Source organism: Ahaetulla prasina, chromosome 10 (genome assembly GCF_028640845.1).
Source record: "Ahaetulla prasina isolate Xishuangbanna chromosome 10, ASM2864084v1, whole genome shotgun sequence".
NCBI classification, from domain to species: domain Eukaryota; kingdom Metazoa; phylum Chordata; class Lepidosauria; order Squamata; family Colubridae; genus Ahaetulla; species Ahaetulla prasina.
The window spans coordinates 20,335,806-20,359,445 of NC_080548.1; the positions used below are offsets into that span (position 1 = coordinate 20,335,806).

The 23,640-nt window shown below is 41.0% G+C and overlaps 1 protein-coding gene across 1 annotated transcript in view; it reads left to right on the forward strand.

The window, feature by feature from the left end:
• The first annotated feature begins 4,204 nt into the window (after positions 1 to 4,204).
• Positions 4,205 to 23,640, forward strand: part of SERINC2 (serine incorporator 2) — a 35,367-nt gene continuing 15,931 nt past the window's right edge. Inside the window, exons 1-6 of the mRNA XM_058195917.1 lie at positions 4,205 to 4,385; positions 14,816 to 14,977; positions 16,599 to 16,780; positions 19,941 to 20,020; positions 21,424 to 21,561; positions 23,255 to 23,424. Of these exons, the coding sequence (XP_058051900.1) occupies positions 4,347 to 4,385; positions 14,816 to 14,977; positions 16,599 to 16,780; positions 19,941 to 20,020; positions 21,424 to 21,561; positions 23,255 to 23,424 (771 nt within the window). The 5' untranslated portion in view covers positions 4,205 to 4,346. The remainder of the gene's footprint in view (positions 4,386 to 14,815; positions 14,978 to 16,598; positions 16,781 to 19,940; positions 20,021 to 21,423; positions 21,562 to 23,254; positions 23,425 to 23,640) is intronic.

Consider the following 23,640-nt stretch of genomic DNA (forward strand, 5'->3'; position numbering starts at 1 on the left):
ATGAGAAGATTAATAATAGTAATGCAGACTTAGTAAATAGTTTGACAGTGTTGAGGGAATTATTTGTTTAGCAGAGTGATGGCCATCGGGAAAAAACTGTTCTTGTGTTTAGTTGTTCTGGTGTGCACTGCTCTGTAGTGTCGTTTTGATGGTAGGAGTTGAAACAGTTTATGTCCAGGAAGTGAGGGATCTGTAAATATTTTCACAGCCCTCTTCTTGATTAGTGCAGTATACAGATCTTCAATGGAAGGCAGGTTGGTAGCAATTATTTTTTCTGCAGTTCTAATTATCCTCTGAAGTCTGTGTCTTTCTTGTTGGGTTGCAGAACCAAACCAGACAGTTATAGAGGTGCAAATGACAGACTCAATAATCAATAATAACAATAATAATAACAGACTCAATAATCAATAATTAATTATAACTCTGAATGGTTGTTAAATGAATGACCACCGGTCGGGGACGACCTCACCTTCTCCATGACCCATCCAGACACGCCTTTTCACCCTCATTTTGAAGAAGTCAACCCCACTGCCCATTCTTCTAGTCCAGGTTGCAGTTTTGCAGGGCACAACAACGTCCTCCTTGACAACCCCAGCTCATTCCGAAGGATTTACTTAAAGCTCTCGGTTATTTTTCCATCCCTGACTGCTGTTATATTGACATCCACTTTAGATACTGTGCTGGCTCCAGGCAACTCACTAACCCCTTTCATAGGACTCTAAATATAGTCCCAGCAGCTAAGCAGAATTCACTTAGCAGCCTGGCGTATGGGTGGCTGTGTACCAGGAGCCCTGGAACAGATCTTGGGGGCAGTTTGCAAGAGAGAGAAAATAACTTGCATCTGAGGTTGATCAACCCCACCCCCCTCTGCACCAGTTCTATTCCAGGTTTATTTCTGGTGCAGCCTGATTTCAGTTTCAGCAACTTAGGTTGCTCATGAAATTCTTGCTTGCTCCCTGCCTCCCCCCTCCCCCTCCCCCCCCCAGCCTGACATTTCTTCTTCTTATAGGAATGTTGCTCTTTCCGGTTGAATCTTCAGTTGCTCATTCTGACTGCAACTGATTTTTGCATACTTCTTTGTTGGGTTTAACAGCAAACAGCTTGCAATTAAATTCACACAATATGCTAAGAATAATCCTTGCTCTTCAAATCCATACAAGGGCTTGTTTCGCGAACGGTACAAAACCCGCCTGCATTATGGCTTTGAACCATAAATGCTCTACCTTTTATGCTATACTATTATGGGGTTTGTTTGGTTTTGGCTCTGTGCTATATACAAACTGAGCCTTTTTGTTTTTGCCAACTGGGTTGAGCAATCTGTGTGCATTCGGGACTTGTCCAACAAATTATGTAGCGAACTTTTCCTTTTAGGATTAATGGATAAACGGTTAGGGGGAAAAAAAGCAACAGGAGATTAATTCAATATATGATCACAGCAGTGAGATTACTGTATGCACAGGGATGGGAAAGATTTGAGACTATCCACTCCGGAGGGATGGTTGATGAAGTTGACAGATTTTACTGAAATGAATACACCGATTTCTTTGATTAGAGAATTTATTGGTAACTGGAAGCCTTTTACGATTTTGTGTGTGTGTAAAAATAAAGAATGAACTTTTGACTTATGGTTCTGATGATTAGAAAGGATAGATTATGGAAAGAAGAGAGTCAGGATTTAACTTGAGAAAGAGAGGTCAAAACACACTTGTATTTATAACTGCTGTGACGGAAGCCACTTTATACTTTCTTTTCCTATATTCTTAATCTTTTTATTTATTTATTTTTGCACTATTTTCTTTTTTTACTTTCTATTCATTTTTCCATTAGCTTTTATCTTCTTGTTTGAAATTGTTTTAATTATACACAAGCACACAGAGACGAATGGTTTGTAAAATTCTGAAAGCAAGTGAACCCAGCCCAAGAATAGATGGGTATATAGGATCTATTTTGAGAACAATTTTCAGGTTTAAACATTCCTATTGGAATATGGAGAAAGGTGCCCCTCTCTCTTGTAGCAGGAGAGTTTGTACTTGTTCACTCCTTAGTTATTGTTTTCTTTTGGTTCTTTTAAGTCAGGGTTAACACTCTTGGGGATTGCCTGCACTGATCCCTGCAGTTTCCTTGACAAGGTTCTTTAGAAGTTGCTTCCCATTTCTGAGGGCTGAGAGAGACTGACTCAAGGTCACCCAGTTGGATTTGTATATAAAGTCGGATTAGAACTAATAGTCTCCTGGTTTCTAGTCTGCTGTCTTCACCACACCAAACTGGCTCTTTATGTAAAAACCATATATATATACACAGTATATTAAGTGGGTTTTCTATCTAAGCAACCTGGTCTACCCCAATATGGGAGGGAGCATACTGCTTCCCTTTCGCCTTTCAGCTCCAATCCAGGAGCCCTCAAGCAGTCACATTCACAACAAACCATTTTATACCAAATTAATATTTGCTGATAATTTATTTCTTTATAATGTATTCTTTTATTTCTTTATCAACAAATATAAATTTAATATATATGTGTGTGTGTGTGTAAAAATCATATACATACATACACACTGCACTGAAATACAGTGAAATACTGTATTTCATACTATATAGTGTGTATATATATATATGTGTGTGTGTGTATATATATATATGTATGTGTGTGTGTGTACAGCTGACAAAGCGAGGAGAACCTGTGGCTTAGAGGTTAATACATCTGCCTAATATGCAAGCAAGCCCAAGTTCGAATCCCAGAAGGGTATGGCTAGCTGATGAGAACTAAATAGCTTGAAATAGAGCTATACTAGTCTCCCTTTATTTCTTTGTCAGTAAATATAAATTTAACACAAAATAGCTTGTCATGAAAACGACTGCCTGTGAGGGCTCCTGGATTGGGGCTGAAAGGCGAAAGGGAAGCAGTATGCTCCCTCCCATATTGGGGTAGACCAGGTTGCTTCGATAGGAAAAAATACCCACTATATATATACCATGTGTGTGTGTGTGTGTGTGTGTACACACATACACACCACACACACATTGAAATACAGTGGTTTGGACTAGATGACCTCCGAGATCCCTTCCAACTCTGTTACTATTATATGTAGGGTTTTTCTGTATCCTGAAATGTAACATCATGTTAACATGATGTGTGAACCTGCCAGTCTGCAACAGAAGTTTGAGCACAGTCAAACCCACTTTTCCACTTCCAAAATATCATTGCAATTTCATTACTTTTATAAGACATTTATCCTATTTCTGCGGGATAAAATAGCACTTGCATCCTTCCTCATTTCGATCTGCAGTAAAACGGGACAGGAAGACATCACCCCAGGATCTGTGTCCTGTATCTGCAGGTATCCTATTCTACACCACCTGCTCACGCAAGTCTTTAAAAAGCACGACTTCAAGACCCATGGTGTTAAAGGTATATGTGTGGGGGGAAATAAATCCCGACGTGCTGGCGAAGGGCGTCAGTCCTGGTTATGGCTCTCTTAAGCCAGAGGTCTATACCAGGGGTTTGCAACCTTGGCAACTTTAAGCCAGGGGCCGGTTTAGCTCACGCTGGTAAAAGCCTGTTATTAAGAACACAGTAGCCTGCAATTACTGCAGGTTCGAGCCCGGCCCAAGGTTGACTCAGCCTTCCATCCTTTATAAGGTAGGTAAAATGAGGACCCAGATTGTTGGGGGGGCAATAAGTTGACTTTGTAAAAAAAATATACAAATAGAATGAGACTATTGCCTTATACACTGTAAGCCTCCCTGAGTCTTCGGAGAAGGGCGGGGTATAAATGTAAACAAAAAAAAAAAAGCCTGGAGGACTTCAACTCCCAGAATTCCCCAGCCAGCAAAGCTGGGGAATTCTGGGAGTTGAAGTCCTCCAGGCTTAAAGTTGCCAAGGTTGCAGACCCCTGGTCTATACCAGATCGCCTCTACCCCGCCCCTACAAGGCAGGCGACTCAACTGACGTCACGCCTCCCACGTCTCTCGGACTGACAGGTCCAGATCAAACAGGCGAACCTTTCGCTCCCCGCCTTGCCGCCACCCCCTCGTCACGTGACCCGCAACTCGCGTCATCACGCGCCCCGCCCCTGGAAACCAGGTGTGCCGGACTCCTTACCCAGCCGCCCCTCCCTCCCCGCCAGCCAGAGCCGAAGGGGGCGTGGCCAGAGAGTCTGAGGGAAAAGCAGCCGGGGGGGGGGGGAGAGGGAGGAATCCGAGCAGAGGGGAGGCGAAAGCAGCCGAAAGTTGCCGAGCGGGCTTCGGCAGGTCGCTCTTTGGGAGCCGAGCCGCGGAGTGGATCGCTTTTCGGGAACTGCCGCCGGACTGAGCTTGACTTTGCCAGGCGGGCTGGGGGCGGCGACATGGGAGCGTGCCTGGGGGTCTGCTCTTTGCTGAGCTGCGTGAGTGTCTCGTTTCCCGCGTGGGGTGGGGGTGGGTGGGAGTGGGAGTGGGTGGGGGAAGCCTGACTTTCCCGAAGCTTTTTGTTTCCCCGACTTGTCATGGTGGGGATTGGCCCGCAGGGGAGGGAAGGGGAAGGAGGAATCCGGGACCTGAGACCGACGTCATTCTCCTCACCCCCTGCCTTCCTCTCCCCTCTCCCGTTATTGAGTCACCCGCTTCTTTGGGAACCTGCTCCGATCCTCCGTTTACTCGGAAGCAGGCGAAAAGTCGAGACTCTCTGGCTTGGGTTGGTTTCCCCGTGGAAATCGCTCTTTGCCCCCACCCGCAATGTTTCGTACTCCCCCCCCCGGGCTTTTCGTTCACGCCCTACTGAGAAAAAAGGTTGCGGGCTCCTTTTAGAACTATTTACCTGTCCGTGGACGACTTCAGGAGCACGCAACTCAAGGGAAACCGCTCCAAATTCGGTTGCAGAAAATAGGACTGCGGCAACCAGAGTGGTCAATGCCTGGAATACACTACCTGAGTCTGTGGTTTCTTCCCCAAACCCCTAAAACTTTCACCTTAGATCAGGGGTCTCCAACTTTGGCAACTTTAAGCCTGGTGGACTTCAACTCCCACAAGCTGGCTGGGGGATTCTGGGAGTTGAAGTCCACCAGGCTTAAAGTTGCCAAGGTTGGAGACCCTTGCCTTAGACTGTCTACTGTTGACCTCACCCCGTTCCTAAGAGGTCTGTAAGGGGGTGTGCATAAGCGCACCAGCGTGCTTACCCTCCCTGTCCTACTGTCCCCATGTATTCGCATCCTTATCCTTATGTATTCGTAATTATGTTTATACTTATATTTGTAATCATATATATGTTTGACAAATAAAATAAACTATTCGGGCAACCCAAAGGAGGAAATTCAACAGGTGTTGCTCTTATACAAAGAGACGTTCCCCCGCCTCCCAGCCACCGCTTGTCTGTGTTCCGTGGGCGGTAAGAAAAAGTCTTGGGATCCGAGCAATACTTCCTGGTTCCTTCCTTGAGTTTCAGGTTTTAGGTTGGGGAAACTGGAAGGTTGTTCCCTCGTGGTTCAACCGGGAGTTCTCAGTCTCTCCAACGCTGGTGGACAGCTCCTTAGTTTCTTCTTTTCCTTCTTTTTATTTTTTTGGGGGGTGGGGAAAGGATGGCGAAAGGCTAGGTAGGTTCTCAGACCAGTCTCAACCAGGGTTGGCTTCATTGTAGTTTATTGAACCGAACCACAGTTGTAGGTTTATATACAGTCCTGTTCAACTCTTATCAAACATTTTAGAACTCAGGTGGTCAGATGGAAAGGAAATCCATTCCTTTAGTTGTGGTTGTGACAGAATAGAATAGAATAAAATAGAGAATAGAATAGAATAGAATAGAATAGAATTTTTTTTTATTGGCCAAGTGTGATTGGACACACAAGGAATTTGTCTTGGTGCATATGCTCTCAGTGTACATAAAAGAAAAGATACTTTCATCAAGGTACAACACAACACTTAATAATAGTCATAATCATATCATTAAATTGATAACAATTTAATATTAATATTTCACTGTTTTGGACGGCTCCTTTGAAGCCAAAGTTGCCTTGGCTGTCTCATTTTCTCAGTCCTCTTTGCTGTGGTTGAGTTTTAAATTTAATGAGCTTCAGGGAGATGTTAAGGATGGGCTACTTGCCACTACAATATTATATATTCCAAGCAAGCTGAAGATATTCAACGAACCTTTGAGAAAGTTGGTGTACAAGGAAGTGACACAGTCATCTTTTTCCTTTGGGTCAATAAGAGATGCCTAGCAGCGTTCTATTTTTATGCAATGAGTCTTTCGCAGATGTTTTGTGTTTTACTTCTTTAAAATTGGGATCCACAGACACAGGAAAGCTGCCACTTTTCACATCCTTCTGAAACACCTCCACCCCCACCAATGTATGGTACAAGAATGCCCTAATAATTGGTGTCTGAGAAATGAAGTTTATGTCAACAGTAATCTTTGCAGTGATGTTGCTGGAAGATTTTTTTTTGCAGGGTGTTGTCTGTGCCCTGGAAGCCATAACTGAGAGTGGAATTGGGAAGATGGGTGTGAGGCAACACAAGGAGGTGGCTGGTCACACTTAGGGTATGACTTCACAGAAAGTCATCTGGGAGTGAACCAAATTGCAGTCAGTGGGATGGACCTCTGAATAAATGTGCTATTGGCATTAAACTTTAAAAAGATTTAATTGGCGGATGTTCCAAAGCTTTCAGCAGAAGCCCTTTTAAAGAAAACACAGCTGTTGCCAAGAATCTGGACTATTAAAACTTAATGAGATAGAATCTCTCTGAGTGGCATTATATTTATATACATATGTGAGACTATTGGTGGTTGATTATCATTGCAGTGATAGTTTCAATTGATTATTAGGAAGATTCAAGTTTGTAGATTGTAAAATAGCATTGAGCTTGTGTCCATTTAGTTTTTAAATTTATACAGTGCACTTAAAAAAAAAATAGCAGATAGGTTTTTTTAAAAAAAATCACACTTGTTCTTCCAAATCTTTTCTCCACAACAATTTTTTTTTTAATTTGCATTTCTATCCCGCCCTTCTCCGAAGATTCAGGGCGGCTTACACTATGTTAGCAATAGTCTTCATTCTATTTGTATATTTATATACAAAGTCAATTTATTGCCCCCAACAATCTGGGTCCTCATTTTACCTACCTTATAAAGGATGGAAGGCTGAGTCAACCTTGGGCCTGGTGGGACTAGAACCTGCAGTAATTGCAGGCAGCTGCTGTTAATAACAGACTGCATTAGCAGCCTGAGCCACAATCTTGTAAGGTAGGCTCGGTTGATAGAAAGTTTCAGGAGTTGAGAGTGGAACCTTTCCTTGAATCCTCTGGGAAGCAAAGAAATTCAAACCTTTCATTCTATGGATCCAGAATGAAGCAGTAAGTCTCAATGAAGTGGGAGGGAACTATTTTATGTCCTCCTATTAAAATCAATGGAGCTTTGTGAAAAGTTCTTAGGATTTATTCATTTTTTTGGGTGCCTTTGAGACAAGGTTGACTCCTGGCAACTGCCTGGATAAAAACCCTCCAGTTTTCTTGGCCAGATTTTCAGCAGTAAAATTGCCATTGTCTCCTTCCTAGGGCTGAGAGAAAGGCTGCTAGACCAAGATGGATGTTGTGTCTGAAGCAGGACTATAATTCATGGTCTCCTGGTTTTGAGCCTGATGCCTTAACCACTACACCAAACTCGCTCAGCATATCTGTTAGCATTGCCCAATTCAGAGACAGCAATGTATTGGGTGATTTGAAAGCCTGGTGTGTTGCATAAAAATTGTGATGTGTAATGCGGTTAGTTAGGAAATGTAGGAAACTGTAAAGTTTCTATAAACGGTAACCCTGGACAGGGTTATTCCTTGAACCAATCAGGATGTTGCATGTTTCCCTGGGTTAAGAAATACACTAAATTATGAATAAGACAGTTGCATTGAAAGAGTTCGAAAAAGGAAAGGCAAGAAAAGGATATTGTTGCATGCCTATTACTATTTTCTGGACCTACCGTATGGAAACTTCAGGAAAGGAAACACATTGTTTCTAATTCTTGGAACACCAAGACAAAAACAATTTGCTGTTAAGTAGCAATGAAGTGGAATGCCACAACTTGGAGAACTTTTGAGAGCCAACTAAAGCATTTTTATCCACACTATTATTTAACAAGCTCTAGCCAATATTAAAAAAAACCTTTACAATTTGGAAAAACAAAAAATGTATACAAAAGTATGAAATAAAACATTTAGTTCATTTAAACCCAGAATCTCCAACCCCCGGTCCATGAACTAGCACTAGACCACAGCATGCCAGCAATCAGGCTGTGCAAACAAGCAAAGCCCGTCTGTGGGATACAGGCACACACAAAACCACACTCCTTCCAGTCCATGGAAAAAGCTCTCTCCATGGAACCAGTCCCTGGTGCCTACCCTGTTTTCCCGAAAATACGACCCAACTGGAAAATAAGTCCTAGCATGATCTTTTAGGATGCTTGTAATATAAGCCCTACCTCCAAAATAAGCCCCAGTTAAGATTGTTGTCCAGATCGGTGCATTTAGTACCGTATTTGTCATCCAGATCAGTGCATTTAGTACCTGAGGGTAGAACAAGACGCAATGGGTGGAAACTAATCAAGGAGAGAAGCAACTGAGAACTAAGGAGAAATTTCCTGACAGTTAGAACAATTAATAAGTGGAACAACTTGCCTGCAGAAGTTGTAAGTGCCCCAACACGGGAAGTTTTTTAGAAGAGATTGAATAACTGATTGTTTGAAGTGATGGAGGGTTTCCGCCTAAGCAGGGGGTTGGACTAGAAGACCTCCAAGGTCCCTTCCAACTCTGCTATTCTATTCTATTTCCATTCCATTCCATTCTGTTCTCTTGGGAATATGCAAGGTAGAATGAGCACAGTGAGGAAGCTTTAACTTTTAGGGACATTAACAAGATGTTTGTGTCTTGTATGCCTTTACCATTCCAGACTAAAGCCTTTGACTGCTTCTAAAGATTCTGCCCCTATCTGGAATTAGGAATAGTTGTATATGTGTTGTGGTCCGCCAGCAGCCTGCAGAGCTGGAAGCAGAGTCAGACAGTGAAGAGGTTGGGGAAGAACATGGGTCAGTCCTAGAGTCTGGGGAAGGCTCAGACGAGGGCTCTACATCCGAGGTAGAGAAAGGGCCATCTGGGAGTTATGTGCTGCCTCCAGAGTCGAATCTCAGTGAGGCAGAGGAACAGGGGGATCCTGTTCCCAGTGCGTGCATACTTAGAGCTGCCATAAGGCAAGAACAGTTAAAACAAAAGGGATGACTCGGGAGTAGGGTTTGGAGATGATTGGCCCCTCCCATAAGACTTAAAAGAGGAGCAAAGGCATGTGGGCCTTTGCAGGAAGCAACATTGTTCGTTCTGGTCTGTTTAAATTCTGAAGCTCTGTTTGATTCTAGACTCCGTCTGGCTTTGCCAATTAAGTCTTTGGCAGCGTGTCAAGGGAGATAAAGGTGGGTGATTATCCTCCTTATCCCAAAGGACTCTTTACAACTATTTAGGACTCATCTGTGAATGAACAGAATTCACAGCCATTGAAATTAAAGTGGTTTTTGGGACTACTTGTGTGTTTTACTGACTCAGGAAGCCTAGGTCAGAACAATGTATATTATTTTCATCCCATCTAAGAACATAACAGGCAACAAATCTAAATAAAAATAAGGTTTTTTTCACAGTGCTTGATTTATTTCACAGTGCTTTATTTATTTAGCTTTATTTATGTGACTTACCCTGTGGAGTTACTGTTTAACCTGACTTATCTAGGGAGCATAGCTATGTACGCATTCTCTGGCACTCCATGTACTTTTGATGCTAGTGAAACAGTTCCTGCACTGAATGTGAGCAAAAGAGCCAAGGGGGGCTTCCCAGACTGACCTTGTGACCCCCTTCATCAATTGTTGATGGGGGGGCAATAAGTTGACTTTGTAAATATACAAATAGAATGAGACTATTGCCTTATACACTGTAAGCCGCCCTGAGTCTTCGGAGAAGGGCGGGATATAAATGTAAACAAAAAAATAAATCTCACTCGTACAAGTGGCAGTGATCCTGTGATTGTTAGATACCTCTGTAGCAGTGGTAGGATTTAATATTTTTTTAGTACTGGTTCTGTGGGTGTGGCTTGGTGGGTGTGGCATGGCTTGGTGGCGTGGCGTGGCAGGGGAAGGATACTGCAAAATCTCCATTCCCTCCCGATCAGCTGGGACTCGGGAGGCAGAGAATAGATGGGGGCGGGGCCAGCCAGAGGTGGTATTTACCGGTTCTCCGAACTACTCAAAATTTCCACTACCAGTTCTCCAGAACTGGTCAGGACCTGCTGAATACCACCTCTGCTCTGTAGGCCTCAGCCTACATCCTCAAAGGTGCCATTCAAGTCTACATTGGCTCATAATGCATGAAGAAGACAATCAAATACCAAGTCATTTCTGAGCAGGTTGCCTACTGCAAGGTTTGGGGCAGAGTCCCAACAGGCGTGTGATGTTTGCATTGTCCTTCATCCAAGACTTTCCTGCTGAGCATGGATGCTGCCATTTTGGTTTCATGATGAATGTCATTTGGTGAACTCGGTGTGCAGTTACTGTATCTGCCTTCTTTTATCCTGGGACCTACCCCACGTGCTGAGTTCCAGTCATGTCTTGCTCTAGAGCAGGGGTAGTCAACCTTTTTATACCTACCGCCCACTTTTGTATCTCTGTTAGTAGTAAAATTTTCTAACCGCCCACTGGTTCCACAGTAATGCGCCATGTATCATCGTCTGTGCATGCCTCTCGTGCATCATGGATTGGGGGGGGGTGTCAGCTACCAGCTCTGCTTCTCTGTTACAGCTGGGTGGTGTGGGGGGAGATGCGTGAGCTATTCTGGGACGAGGCTCTTTTGTTTGCGGTTGCACTATAACGCCATCTAGTTTCACTTACGTAACATGAACTAAACATATGTGCGGGCGATACAAATAGTATATTTTCAAAAATTTAAATTGTCATGGGGAATTTTATGAAAACCTAATGAAAATGTTTTTAAATAATGCTATGATTTTTTTTAAAAAGTCAATTAAATTTAAAAAAAGGAAAGTGCTTCAGTATCGGACAAAACCCCTACCGCCCACCATGAAAGCTGGGCAGTAGGGACCAGGTTGACTACCACTGCTCTAGAGAGAGTTTTTATATAAAATGTAATTTCACCCATCTGATGAGCACGCAGGCGGGAGAAATGGGTAATGGGCACTCAGGAAATACATCTGGAAGTACGTAGAGAGAAAATGGCCGTTGCAGACTCTTAGCCTTGTGCAAAGCAATGTAGGTTGCTTTGGTTTTAGCATAATACACTAAGTCAGACTCACCATTGCAGTTTATGAACCACTGGCTGTTCTTAGAATCATTGTTAGCCCATTCAGTGGTTTATTCAGTAAGGCAGGAACAACCAGTTCTGCATAAGAAAAGCTCAGTTGGCTACTTTATTGCTCCTGCCTATTTTACCGGATGTTTCATAGGCAGATGGTTTGCACCTGGGTCAGGCTAGATAAGGTCCAACTGCATTCAAGCGGGGGTTGGATTTTGCCTTTTGATGCTTACGTAAAGATTCCAGACTAATACCCCGCTTGACTCCACACCTTGACTCAGCCAGTCTCTCTCCAACATAAGTTAAAAGGCAAGTAGTCATCGACTTAATGATTTAATTGTGTGTTGGAATAATGGGCTGAAGGAGAGAGGGCCTTTCTACGGGAAATAAAAAGACATTCTAGCTTGGATTCGGTTTGGGAGAGGGAAATGTCTGAGGTCAAACTTTTAAGTCTCCATCTGCTATTTCCCAAGGGAAGATAGGCCACCTGGCGACATTCTTGTAATACAGGTGACCAGCAATAAAGCAATAATACTTGCGTCTATTCATGGAATGATTTTGGTGGTTTGAGTTACTTGTGTCTGACAATCCACTTAATGACTAAAATTACGATGGTATTGGGTAAAAAATTAGCTTACAACCAATTTTTGCACTTGTTATCATCCCGGCATTCCCATGATCACATGATCATAATTCGGGCACCTGGCAAGCGGCTTGTATTTGTGACTATTGCGGAGCCCCGGGATCATTTGATAATCATTTGTGACCTTCCCAGGGGGATTCCAACAAGCAAAATCGAGCAGCGAAGCTGTTTAATATTTAATTTGTTTAATGACCACAGAGAAAAAGATGGTAAAAGTTGGATTAAATAATCACATCGCTTAGCAACAGAAGTTCTGGGCCTAGCTGTGGTCATAAGCCAAGGATTATTTGTGTGGTTTAAAGTGGTATCCAAAACAAGTCTACACACTCGTAATCTCACGAAGAGCAGATAGGATCAAGATGCATCAAGATGTTGAAGGATGAGTCACGCAAAGACCATTCCAGAAACTTGCTTAACTGGACTTTCCCCCTTGATTTTTCCCTTAGCTCCATGGGGACATTATCACCAACTGGAAAAGAGAATAGATTTTTGTTTCTAAATTATATTCTAGGCATTTTTATTTATAATAACATTTATTCCTTAACGGTAGTTTTGGGTAGTTTGTTAGTTTGTTTTTAAAAACAACAACAGATATGTGGTCATGAAAAATAAATAATTTTGAAAAGGGACTCCACAGTTACTTAGTTTTTGTTTCTAGGATAACAAATTATCCTAGAAACAAAAACTATGTAACACTGACAATTTCCATGTGGAGTCCCTTTTCAAAGTTATTTATTTTTCATGAACACATATCTGGCTTTTTAAAAAATTTTGGAACATTTAAAAAGTTTACTTTAAAACGTTTAAGAAACAAAACGAACGACCACATACAAGGGGGGTGGGGAATGAAAATGTACATAGTAAAAATGAAAAGTTCTAGTAAAGAAAATGTACGGTCGTCATAAAGTTTAAAATTCATTTTCACTGATGAAACCATGAACATATGGGGGCAATTTTATTCAATGGATAAAGATTGAATATGGGCAAGAAGCAAAATAAAATTTAAGAAATTAAGAAAGAATAAGTTGTAACAAACCATATTAAAATGTAAAAGCAGAGATGTATAGGTATCAAGAAAATGGTGGTAAACGTTGACTATGATGACACAAAATTTTGCATTCAGATGACACACTGATTGAATGATGTACCACTTGTTTAAAAATAAAAAAAAACTTTTTTTATTTCATTTTGTCACAACAGTATACACAAACATTGTCATAAATAAAACAACATATCATGAAGAATATATATATATATATATATATATATATATATATATATATATATATATATATATATATATATGTAAAAAAATATGCATCAGCTATATTAATTTGATATAATGAAGGGAACAATAGGACAGGAACGGTAGGCACTTTTGTGCTCTTATGCACGCCCCTTATAGTCCTCTTAGGAATGGGGTGAGGTCAATAGTAGACAGTTTTTGGTTGAAGATTTTGGGATTTTGAGTAGAGACTATGGAGTCAGGTAATGAGTTCCAAGCATTAACAACTCTGTTACAGAAGTCATATTTTCTGCAATCGAGTTTGAAGCGGTTGACATTAAGCTTGAATCTATTTTTTGCTCTTGTAATATTGCGATTGAAGCTGAAGTAGTCTTTTATAGGAAGGATGATTTTGTGTGTTATAAATTGTAAATTTTCTAATCCCAGGATTTCAAGCCTGGTGGCATAAGGTATTTTGTTGTTTTTGGAGGAGCGAAGAACTCTTCTAGTAAAATATTTCTGGACGCGTTCGATTGTATTTATGTCAGAGATGTGGTATCAAGAAAATGGTGGTAAACGTTGACTATGATGACACAAAATTTTGCATTCAGATGACACACTGATTGAATGATGTACCACTTGTTTAAAAATAACAACAGATATGTGGTCATGAAAAATAAATAATTTTGAAAGGACTCCACAGTTACTTAGTTTTTGTTTCTAAATTATATTCTAGGCATTTTTATTTATAATAACATTTATTCCTTAACGGTAGTTTTGGGTAGTTTGTTAGTTTGTTTTTAAAAACAACAACAGATATGTGGTCATGAAAAATAAATAATTTTGAAAAGGGACTCCACAGTTACTTAGTTTTTGTTTCTTGGATAACAAAATATCCTAGAAACAAAAACTATGTAACACTGACAATTTCCATGTGGAGACCCTTTTCAAAGTTATTTATTTTTCATGAACACATATCTGGCTTTTTAAAAAAATTTGGAACATTTAAAAAGTTTACTTTAAAACGTTTAAGAAACAAAACTATGTAACACTGACAATTTCCATGTGGAGTCCCTTTTCAAAGTTATTTATTTTTCATGAACATATGGGGCAATTTTATTCAATGGATAAAGATTGAATATGGGCAAGAAGCAAAATAAAATACTTTCTCTGAGAACCAAGGACATTCTCATACCTGGTCAGAGGAAGGAGGAGTGATGTCACCAGGCAACCAGACAGAGCCGTGATTGGACCGTGTGACTGATCATTTTGAGAAAGTGAAAAACTTTTTACTTTTAATTAGGTGAAAACCGCGGGAACCTTCAGAGTCGGTTTTCACCAGATCTGTGCCAATATGATATATCCAATAAAGCTGTTCTTTGAGGAATACACCTGCCTCGGAGTTTTGCTTGCTATGGGTCTATTACTTCGAACGCTAACAAGTAATTTTAGCAATTATAGTCATTGTTAGGGGCGCAAAGAGAAACTATCTGCTGTGAACTCCACATAGGCATCAGGAAGGGCATCTGGCCGGTAAATGCTCAATTCCATTCAGTTGCCCCAACTCCATCCTGTTAAAAGGGGTTATAGTAAAGAAAAAAATATTATTTGTCTTCTCACACGGCTGTTGCTTTTTCCTCTCGACAGGCATCATGTCTTTGTGGTTCAGCTTCTTGTCTATTGTGTGGCTGTTGTCCCTCTACCAAGAATTCGACTGTAACACGCCTCAGCTTCACCTTGTTTCTCTTCCTGGGGACATTAGTGTCCATCATAATGATAATTCCAGGAGTGGAAGAAAAGCTGCACAAAGTAAGTAACCAGCGGTGGGATTCAAATAATTTAACAACCGGTTCTCTGCCCTAATGACCAAGTCAGCCTTCTGCACCCCCTTGGGAGCAAAAATGGGCTGTGTGGGGGCCATTTTGGGCCTAGTAGACCTCCCTGCACTTACCTAGGAGCCAAAATGGGGCACATGGGAACTCCTGGAAGGGGCGGGGAGGGGAGAGGCCAGACAGCAATTTAACCAACTGGTTTGCTTGAACTGGTCCAAACTGGCTGAATCCCACCACTGTGAGTAATACACTGGTGAGGTGCTTCCCCCTTCTCCCTGGGCTTTGAAATGAGGCCAAAGGTGCGTCAGAATCTCAAGTGAGCTGATAGTACTATAAGTAATGTCAACCCTGAAGCCGACCTGACCAAAGCCATCTTGGAGCCACACTGTGTTGCCACACTGGAGCTGAGGGATAAGGGAAGGGGGATTTGAGATAGTTGAGACTTTGTAGCCAAAATAAAATACTTTCTCTGAGAACCAAGGACATTCTCATACCTGGTCAGAGGAAGGAGGAGTGATGTCACCAGGCAACCAGACAGAGCCGTGATTGGACCGTGTGACTGATCATTTTGAGAAAGTGAAAAACTTTTTACTTTTAATTAGGTGAAAACCGCGGGAACCTTCAGAGTCGGTTTTCACCAGATCTGTGCCAATATGATATATCCAATAAAGCTGTTCTTTGAGGAATACACCTGCCTCGGAGTTTTGCTTGCTATGGGTCTATTACTTCGAACGCTAACAAGTAATTTTAGCAATTATAGTCATTGTTAGGGGCGCAAAGAGAAACTATCTGCTGTGAACTCCACATAGGCATCAGGAAGGGCATCTGGCCGGTAAATGCTCAATTCCATTCAGTTGCCCCAACTCCATCCTGTTAAAAGGGGTTATAGTAAAAGAAAAAAAAAGGTTATCTTTTTCTTCATAAAAAAGAAGAAAAATAAAAGGGAGAGAAAATGAGGTTACAAAAATTTCAGCAACTGGATTGTTTTCCTTCTTTGGAATTCAGTTTAGCTCATAGATTCATAAGATGGAGGTTTTTCTCAATATCTGCTTATATGAATGGGTAAAGAGGTTCTCCTCTTAATTTGATTAACTTTAATTTTCTCTTAAATTGAGGAGTGAGTGGCTGTTTAGAATGTGAATCTCTTTCCAAACATGCCATTGTATGGTCCATACACAATGTGGGGAATTTCACCAACATTATAATGAAGACATATTTGTTCATCCGTGCAGGGCTGGCATAGGGTTTTAGTTTTTATTTGGTTTTAATTCGAGTGGGTTTTATTGATATTTTATTGATATTTTAATATGGGCCAAATTGAATCAGTTTTTTAGCTTGTATTTTATTCTGTATTTATTTTGTTTGGTGTTTTTATCTGGCTGTAAACCGCCCTGAGTCCTTCGGGAGAAGGGCGGTATAAAAATTTGATTAATAAGATAAATAAATAAAATAATGTTGTTGTTTGGAAATTATTGTATCAGTAGTTTTTTTTCCCTTTGAAATTGAAAAATAATGCTGAGAAACAGGCAGGGAAATAATCAGTAATTGTTGCATTAAAGATTCGGGCTTTTCTAAAGCTGTCTTTTTCCTTTGACTAGCTTCCTGGATTCTGCGAAGGAAGCAGTTCGCCTGTCGGCATCAAGGTTGACTGTAAGGCCTTCCTGGGACTCAAATCGGTATACCGCATGTGTTTTGCCACAGCTTCGTTCTTCTTCTTCTTTGCCTTGCTGATGCTGTGTGTCAGGAGTAGCAAGGATCCCCGAGCTTCAATACAGAATGGGTGAGGCCTTTCATTCAGCTGCTGCTATTCATGCTCGTGTTTTATCCTGTCCCAGAGCAGCAAAAACTAGATTCAGGGAATCTGGGAGTTAATGCTTCCTTTGATTCAACTTGCAGTTTCACTTGGTGTGTTTGTGCATCTGTGACTAAAGGCAAATGAAGCTGCAGAACCAAATATTGATTTTGACTGATTTAAGGCCTTTTTCCCCTTCCTTTTTTCCCCATCTCCGGCATAATTTCAAAGCTAGTTTTTTCCATAGCTTCCATCCCAGGACATTAAGCTGAACTCGATAGGATCGTCGTGTGTGTAAACACAAACATGTTTCACCTCAGGATCTAAAACATTGGTTGTTGTTTTTTAATTCCTGGCTTCTTTCTTGCATGCCCTCTTTCCCCATCGATCTGTTCCTTCCAAGCTTCTCATATATATGTATATATATTTAAAACCAAACTTTTATGAAGTATAGTTCCCTTCTAGATGTTGCCAAGATAATCTCTGGCAGAATTCCAGTCAAAACAAAAAACGAGAGATCTAAGGAATAGATGAAAACGTTGAAACTGACCTTGCCTGTACAGACAATTGGGTCAATTTTTATTGTGTATTGTCAAATTCAATTAAAAACCCTAAGCAGGGCAAAATAAACTGCCCTTGAAAAACAATAGGATCAATGGACTAATATTTATTTTAAAGCCTTCACACACACACATACACCCATTGGAATTCAGGATTGAAAGGCGCTTCTAACAGTTTATTTCTCCTTGATTTTTTTAAAGTGTTCCAATGACTTGTTGAAATCCAGTTTCTCCCCATTAGTTTCCATATTTTACATCACTGTTTGTTGACGTAAAGGCTCTGAGGTGAATCTAGAGTCCAAGGCTTGTAGGAAGGGGGTATTAAATATCTTCATGCCTTCCCTGAGACAGGACCATGCAAGCTTTATAAATAAATCCTCTCTTAAAATAAAAGTAACCTTGCTCCATCACTGACCTGGTTTAGAATACTAGTTTAGAATGCTATAGTTAGCTGGCTAGCTAACTAGTTTAGAATGCTATACTAGTTTAGAATGCTATAGTTAGTTAGCTAGCATGGCTAGCTAGCATGGCTTAGGACCGGGGTATTTGCGAGACCGGCTTCTGCCACCGATTGCCTCCCAACGACCTGTGCGCTCCCACAGAGTGGGCCTCCTCAGAGTGCCGTCGACCAAACAATGTAGGTTGGCGGCCCCCAGGGGGAGGGCCTTCTCTGTGGCGGCACCAGCCCTATGGAACGAGCTACCTCCGGAGTTACGCCAACTCCCCGACCTCCGGGCCTTCAAACGTGAACTGAAGACTTTATTATTTCACCGAGTGGGACTAGCCTAAGACATATTTTAGCAAAATTTTAATGGGTTTTAATCGGTTTCTGACCGTTTTAATGATTCGGCCAGTAAATATTTGTTTTTAATTGTTTTTAATATTGTTATTTATCATATTTATATTGTATTGATGTGTGTATTTTTAATATTGGCTGTAAACCGCCCTGAGTCCTTCGGGAGATGGTGCAGGATAGAAATGTAATTATAAATAAATAAATAAATAAAAAGTATACTAACCCATACTATAGTTCAGCTTAGTTTCTGAATTGAACCTGTTCCTTGGCAAAGTCTTTAGCCATGTTTTCTTACAGCTGATCTTAAATATAGTCAGGTATGTCATGGAATCTGAACTACAGGTTGATTTACAACCATTTGTTTAATGACCCTTTGAAGTTACAAAGGCACTGAAAAAAGTGACTTATAACCATTTTTCACACTTGTGACCGTTGCAGCATCCCCACGAGCACATACCGTATTTTTAGGAGTATAAGACGCACTGGAGTATAAGATGCACCTTAGTTTTTGGGAGGAAAATAAGAAAAAAGCTGATTGGCAGGTGGATTGGCCTCCTGGAATACCCCCAATCAGCTGTTCCCAGAGGTGAATTTTAGCAATAGGTTCCTTGGTTGTGAGCTCTGTGCCTTGCTTTTTTTTGGCTTTTTTTTCTGCCTCTGAAACTTCTGGAACTCTGTTTCAGAAAAAACTTTCTGCCTCTGAAAGCCTCTGAAACAGCTTCAGAAAAAAAGCCTCTGAAGCTCTGTTTGAGGTTTTTTTTTCCTGAAGCTCTGTTTGGAGGCTTTTTTTCTGAAGCTCTGTTTGGAGGCTTTTTTTCTGAAGCTCTGTTTGGAGGCTTTTTTTCTGAAGCTCTGTTTGGAGGCTTTTTTTCTGAAGCTCTGTTTGGGGGCTTCTTTTCTGAAGCTTCTTTTCTGATGCTTTTTTCAGCCTCTGAAGCCTCCATTTGAGAAGCTGGGTGGGGCTACATTCAGAGTATAAGACACACCCACATTTTCACCCTCTTTTTTGGGGGAAAAAGGTGCGTCTTATACTTCAAAAAATACAGTAATCAATATTCGGATCCTTGTCAACTGACCTTTTGTGATCTTCTGAGAAGCAAAGTCAATGGGGAAGCCAGATTCACTTAACAACTGTGTTTACGGACTTAACAGCTGCTGTGATTTACTTAACAACTGTGGCAAGAAAGGTCACAAATTGGGGAGAACTCCCTTAACAAATGTCTCACTCAGCAACAGAAATTTTGGGCTCAGTTGTGGTCATAAGTCAAGGACTGTCCGTAATGTAGGTTGTTGTAGGTTAGCTTCACTTGACTCAGTTCATCCCCATGGTCTGAACCTGAAGTAATGATTAACTTATCACAAAGTCATAATTAGTCCTTCAGGAAAATGATACTGTTAGAATGTCTGCAAAACAAGGATTGCTTTTGTGGTCATTTCTGGCACTTCCTGGTTTATTTCCCCCCCCCCCACAGTTTGGCAGAATGAAAGGACAGCTATAAAAATGCTGGAGAATAGATTAGTCTTTGCCCACCTAACATGCAATCGCTCCCCCCCAAAAAAATCTAATAATATTTATTTGGGGTTGGAGGGTAGATGCCGTTCATTGCTGGAACGTGAAAAATAAATAGGGAATATTAGGGAGGACAAAGGATGCTGAGAACCTGGTCAAATCACAAAGCCAGCGATAGTTTTGTGTCCTACAGGACATGATTGCTGGTGCGGGATACCTTTAACTGTAGTTGAATTACCTCTTCTACAACTCTAAAGAGAAATTTCTTGTTGCCAACTGCAGGTTTTGGTTCTTCAAGCTCCTGATGCTGATTGGAATAACCGTGGGTGCCTTCTATATTCCAGATGGAACATTCACATCTGGTAAAAGAAATCCTTTCCATGTATTAAAATGAATCTGTGATGCAAAATTTTGTTCATGTGGATGCAGCCATTGCTTTAATTAAAGGGAGTGTCTCAGGGCTGAAGAATAGAATAGAAATAGAAATAGAATAGAATAGAATAGAATAGAATAGAATAGAATAGAATAGAGGAATGAATTTAGAATAGAATAGAATAGAATAGAATAGAATAGAATAGAATAGAATAGAGGAGTGAATTTAGAATAGAATAGAATAGAATAGAATAGAATAGAACAGAACAGAGGAATGAATATAGAATAGAATAGAATAGAATAGAATAGAAGAATAGAAGAATGAATTTAGAATAGAATAAGAATAGATTAGAGAATAGAATAGAATAGAACAATACAAAATACAATACAATACACAACAAACAACACAATACACAATACACATTGCACACTATAATACACTACACAATACAATACAATACACTATATAATAAAATACACAATACAAAATACAATACAATATAGAATACAAAATACAAAACGACAAAATACAAAATAATACAAGACAAAATACAAGACAAGACAAAATACAAAATAATACAAGACAAAATACAAGACAAGACAAAATACAATATAATACAATAATAGCCAAGTGTGATTGGACACACAAGAAATTTGTCGTTGGTGCATAGGCTCTCAGAGTACATAAAAAAAAAAGTTCATCAAGAATCATAAGATACAACACTTAGTGATGGTGCTTAAGGTTAGCTTTGGATTTTAAGAAAAGGGACAAAGTTATCAGCGTTTTAATTTATTTTTATTTTGTTAAATTTATTTAATGCCTGTCTCACTGTGGGGCCACTCTAGGCAGCTTACAATAATAAAAAAGGAAGAAAAGGAAAGGAATGCAAACAGAACAGAAGTAAAATAATAGAACAATGAAATAAACAATGACAAAGGAGTCCAGAGAGAGTAATACATCAATCTGATAACAAAAAGGATGGGTGGGTGGAGAGCAGAGAGCAAGGCGGAGAAAGGTGAAGTCTGCCATCAATTTAGTAGCCACTTCCAGGGAGGTGAGCTAATGTGAGGACTAATTCTTGGATAGTCTGCCTACAAAAATATAGAACCTCTGAGGCAGATAAGGCTACTTGTTGGCCCATGTGTTGTGCAGGCCTAATGTATGCCAAATTTGGGAACAGGGAGAAATTAAGGCTGAGAAAAATCGTAATCCATTTAAGGCTGACACATTGCTTCCAAACTGTTTTTAAAGCTAACACATCCTCCAGGCCTCTGTGATATACTGTATTTAAATTTCCTCCTGGGCTTTGTTGTCTCATTCATGGATGGTAGCGTGAAAGAAAGTTGAGAGTTGACTATCTTGCGTCTCTTGTGTGTTTTCTCCCCAATGAAGTCTGGTTCTACTTTGGCGTGGTTGGTTCCTTCCTCTTTGTCCTCATTCAGCTCATCCTCTTGATTGATTTTGCTCATTCCTGGAGTCAAATTTGGCTGCGCAATGCGGATGAAGGCAACAGCAAGTCCTGGTATGCAGGTCTGTATGAAACACACCTGTTCATTTGGGATTGGAATTTGGTGCTCCAAGTATGGATGGATGGATGAAAGAATGAATCTCTTTCCCCATCAAGATGCTCCAGATCTGATGGGACTGGTGCAGAGGTGGGTTTCAGCAGGTTCTGACCAGTTCTGGAGAACCGGTAGCGGAAATTTTGAGTAGTTTGGAGAACCGGTAGTAAAAATTCTGATTGGCCCCGCCCCCATCTATTCTCTGCCTCCCGAGTCCCAGCTGATCGGGAGAAAATGGGGATTTTGCAGTAACCTTCCCCTGGATTGGGGAGAGAATGGAGATTTTGCAGTATCCTTCCCCTGCCACGCCCACCAAACCATGCCCACCAAGCCACACCCACAGAACCGGTAGTAAAAAAGTTTGAAACCCACCATTGATGTTCCTCAAATACTCAGCTAATACACATAGTCCTCGACTTGTGACCACAATTGAACCCAAAATTTCTGTTCCTAAGTGAGACGTTTGTTGAGTTCTGTCCCATTTTATGACCTTCCTTGCCACAATCGTTAAATGCATCCCTGTAGTTAAGTTAGTCAATCTAAATTAAGTGAACCTGGCTTCCCCATTAACGTTGGCTAACACAGAATAGCAGGGTCATGTTTAGGGTAAAACTAAGGTCATAGGATATTGTTGCACTTGTGTCATTTTATCCCAAGTGCCCAATAAGTGAAATATAATGTCCTTACTGTTAGCATGAAATGCTACATGTGTACTACTGTGTTTCCCTGAAAATAATCCCTGGTTTTATATTAATTTTTGTTCCAAAAGACGTGTTGGGGCTTATTTTCCAGTTAGGTCTTATTTTTGGGGAAAATACACCAAATACACCAGTCTGGCTGACAATCTTACCTCGGGCTTATTTTAAGGGTATGGCTTATATTACGAGCATCCTGAAAAAGTATGCTAGGGCTTATTTTCTGGTTGGGTTTTATTTTTGGGGAAACACAGTAGATGCAGCTAAGACTAGAACAAACTCTACATCTTTCCATATTACTAAACAATATCGTGTAAAAGCACTGATTTAATATTAATAAGCACTTAGACATATATACCACTTCACAGTGCTTTTACAGCCCTCTTTAAGCAGTTTACAGAGTCAGCCTATGGCCCCCAACAATCTGGGTCCTCATTTTACTGTCCTCGGAAGGATGGAAGGCTGAGTCAGCCTTCAGCCAGTGAGATTCGAACTGCCAAATTGCTGGCAGCCGGCAATCAGCAGAAGTAGCCCGCAGTACTGCATTCTAACCACTGCGCCACCATGGCTCATTTAATCTAATGCTATTAATCTGGCTGCTTTCCTTGTATTCAGTCACCTTATCCCTTCTACCTCATTAAATATTACAGGCAATTTTGGTAGGGCCTCCACATCCAAGGTTTGAATGGGCCACCTGGAGCTGGGGCTTTGGTTGTAAACCCCTTACTGAGCCTGAATTCAGATGTACAAACCATGATGGTGGCATTCATGCAATCCATGAAGCTAAAAGCATAAAGTAAACTATAGTAAACTAACTCAAAGCAAATAAACGACTAATATGAGGGCGTAATCTGGCAATTTTGAGCTAAGGGGTGTATCAGGCAAATCTTCAGCGTGTTGAAGCAAATACCTCATAAATTCTACATTCTTGAATCTGATGGGCCTTTCCCTCTTCCTCTTCCATAGCTCTGTTTTTCTTCACCTTTCTGTTCTACGCTGTCTCCATTGCTGCCATTGTGCTACTCTACGTCTATTACACCAAATCAGATGGCTGTACCGAAAGCAAGATCTTCATCAGCCTCAATCTCATCTTCTGCATTGTGGTCTCTGTGGTTTCTGTACTGCCCAAGGTCCAGGTAAGTACTTCAGGGGTGGGGCTTCTGGGGGTTCTCAAGGGTTCGAGAGAACCTCTAGCTAAGGTTCTGTGCAGTTCAGAGAACCCCCAAATCCCACTCCTGGCTGGCCCTGCCCACGCCGCACCCCCCCCCAGGAATCCCCACGTGGCCAGTTTTGGATGCAGGTAAGTGTAGGGCGTGCGTGGAGGTTCAGGGAGGGCGAAAAATGGGCCTACC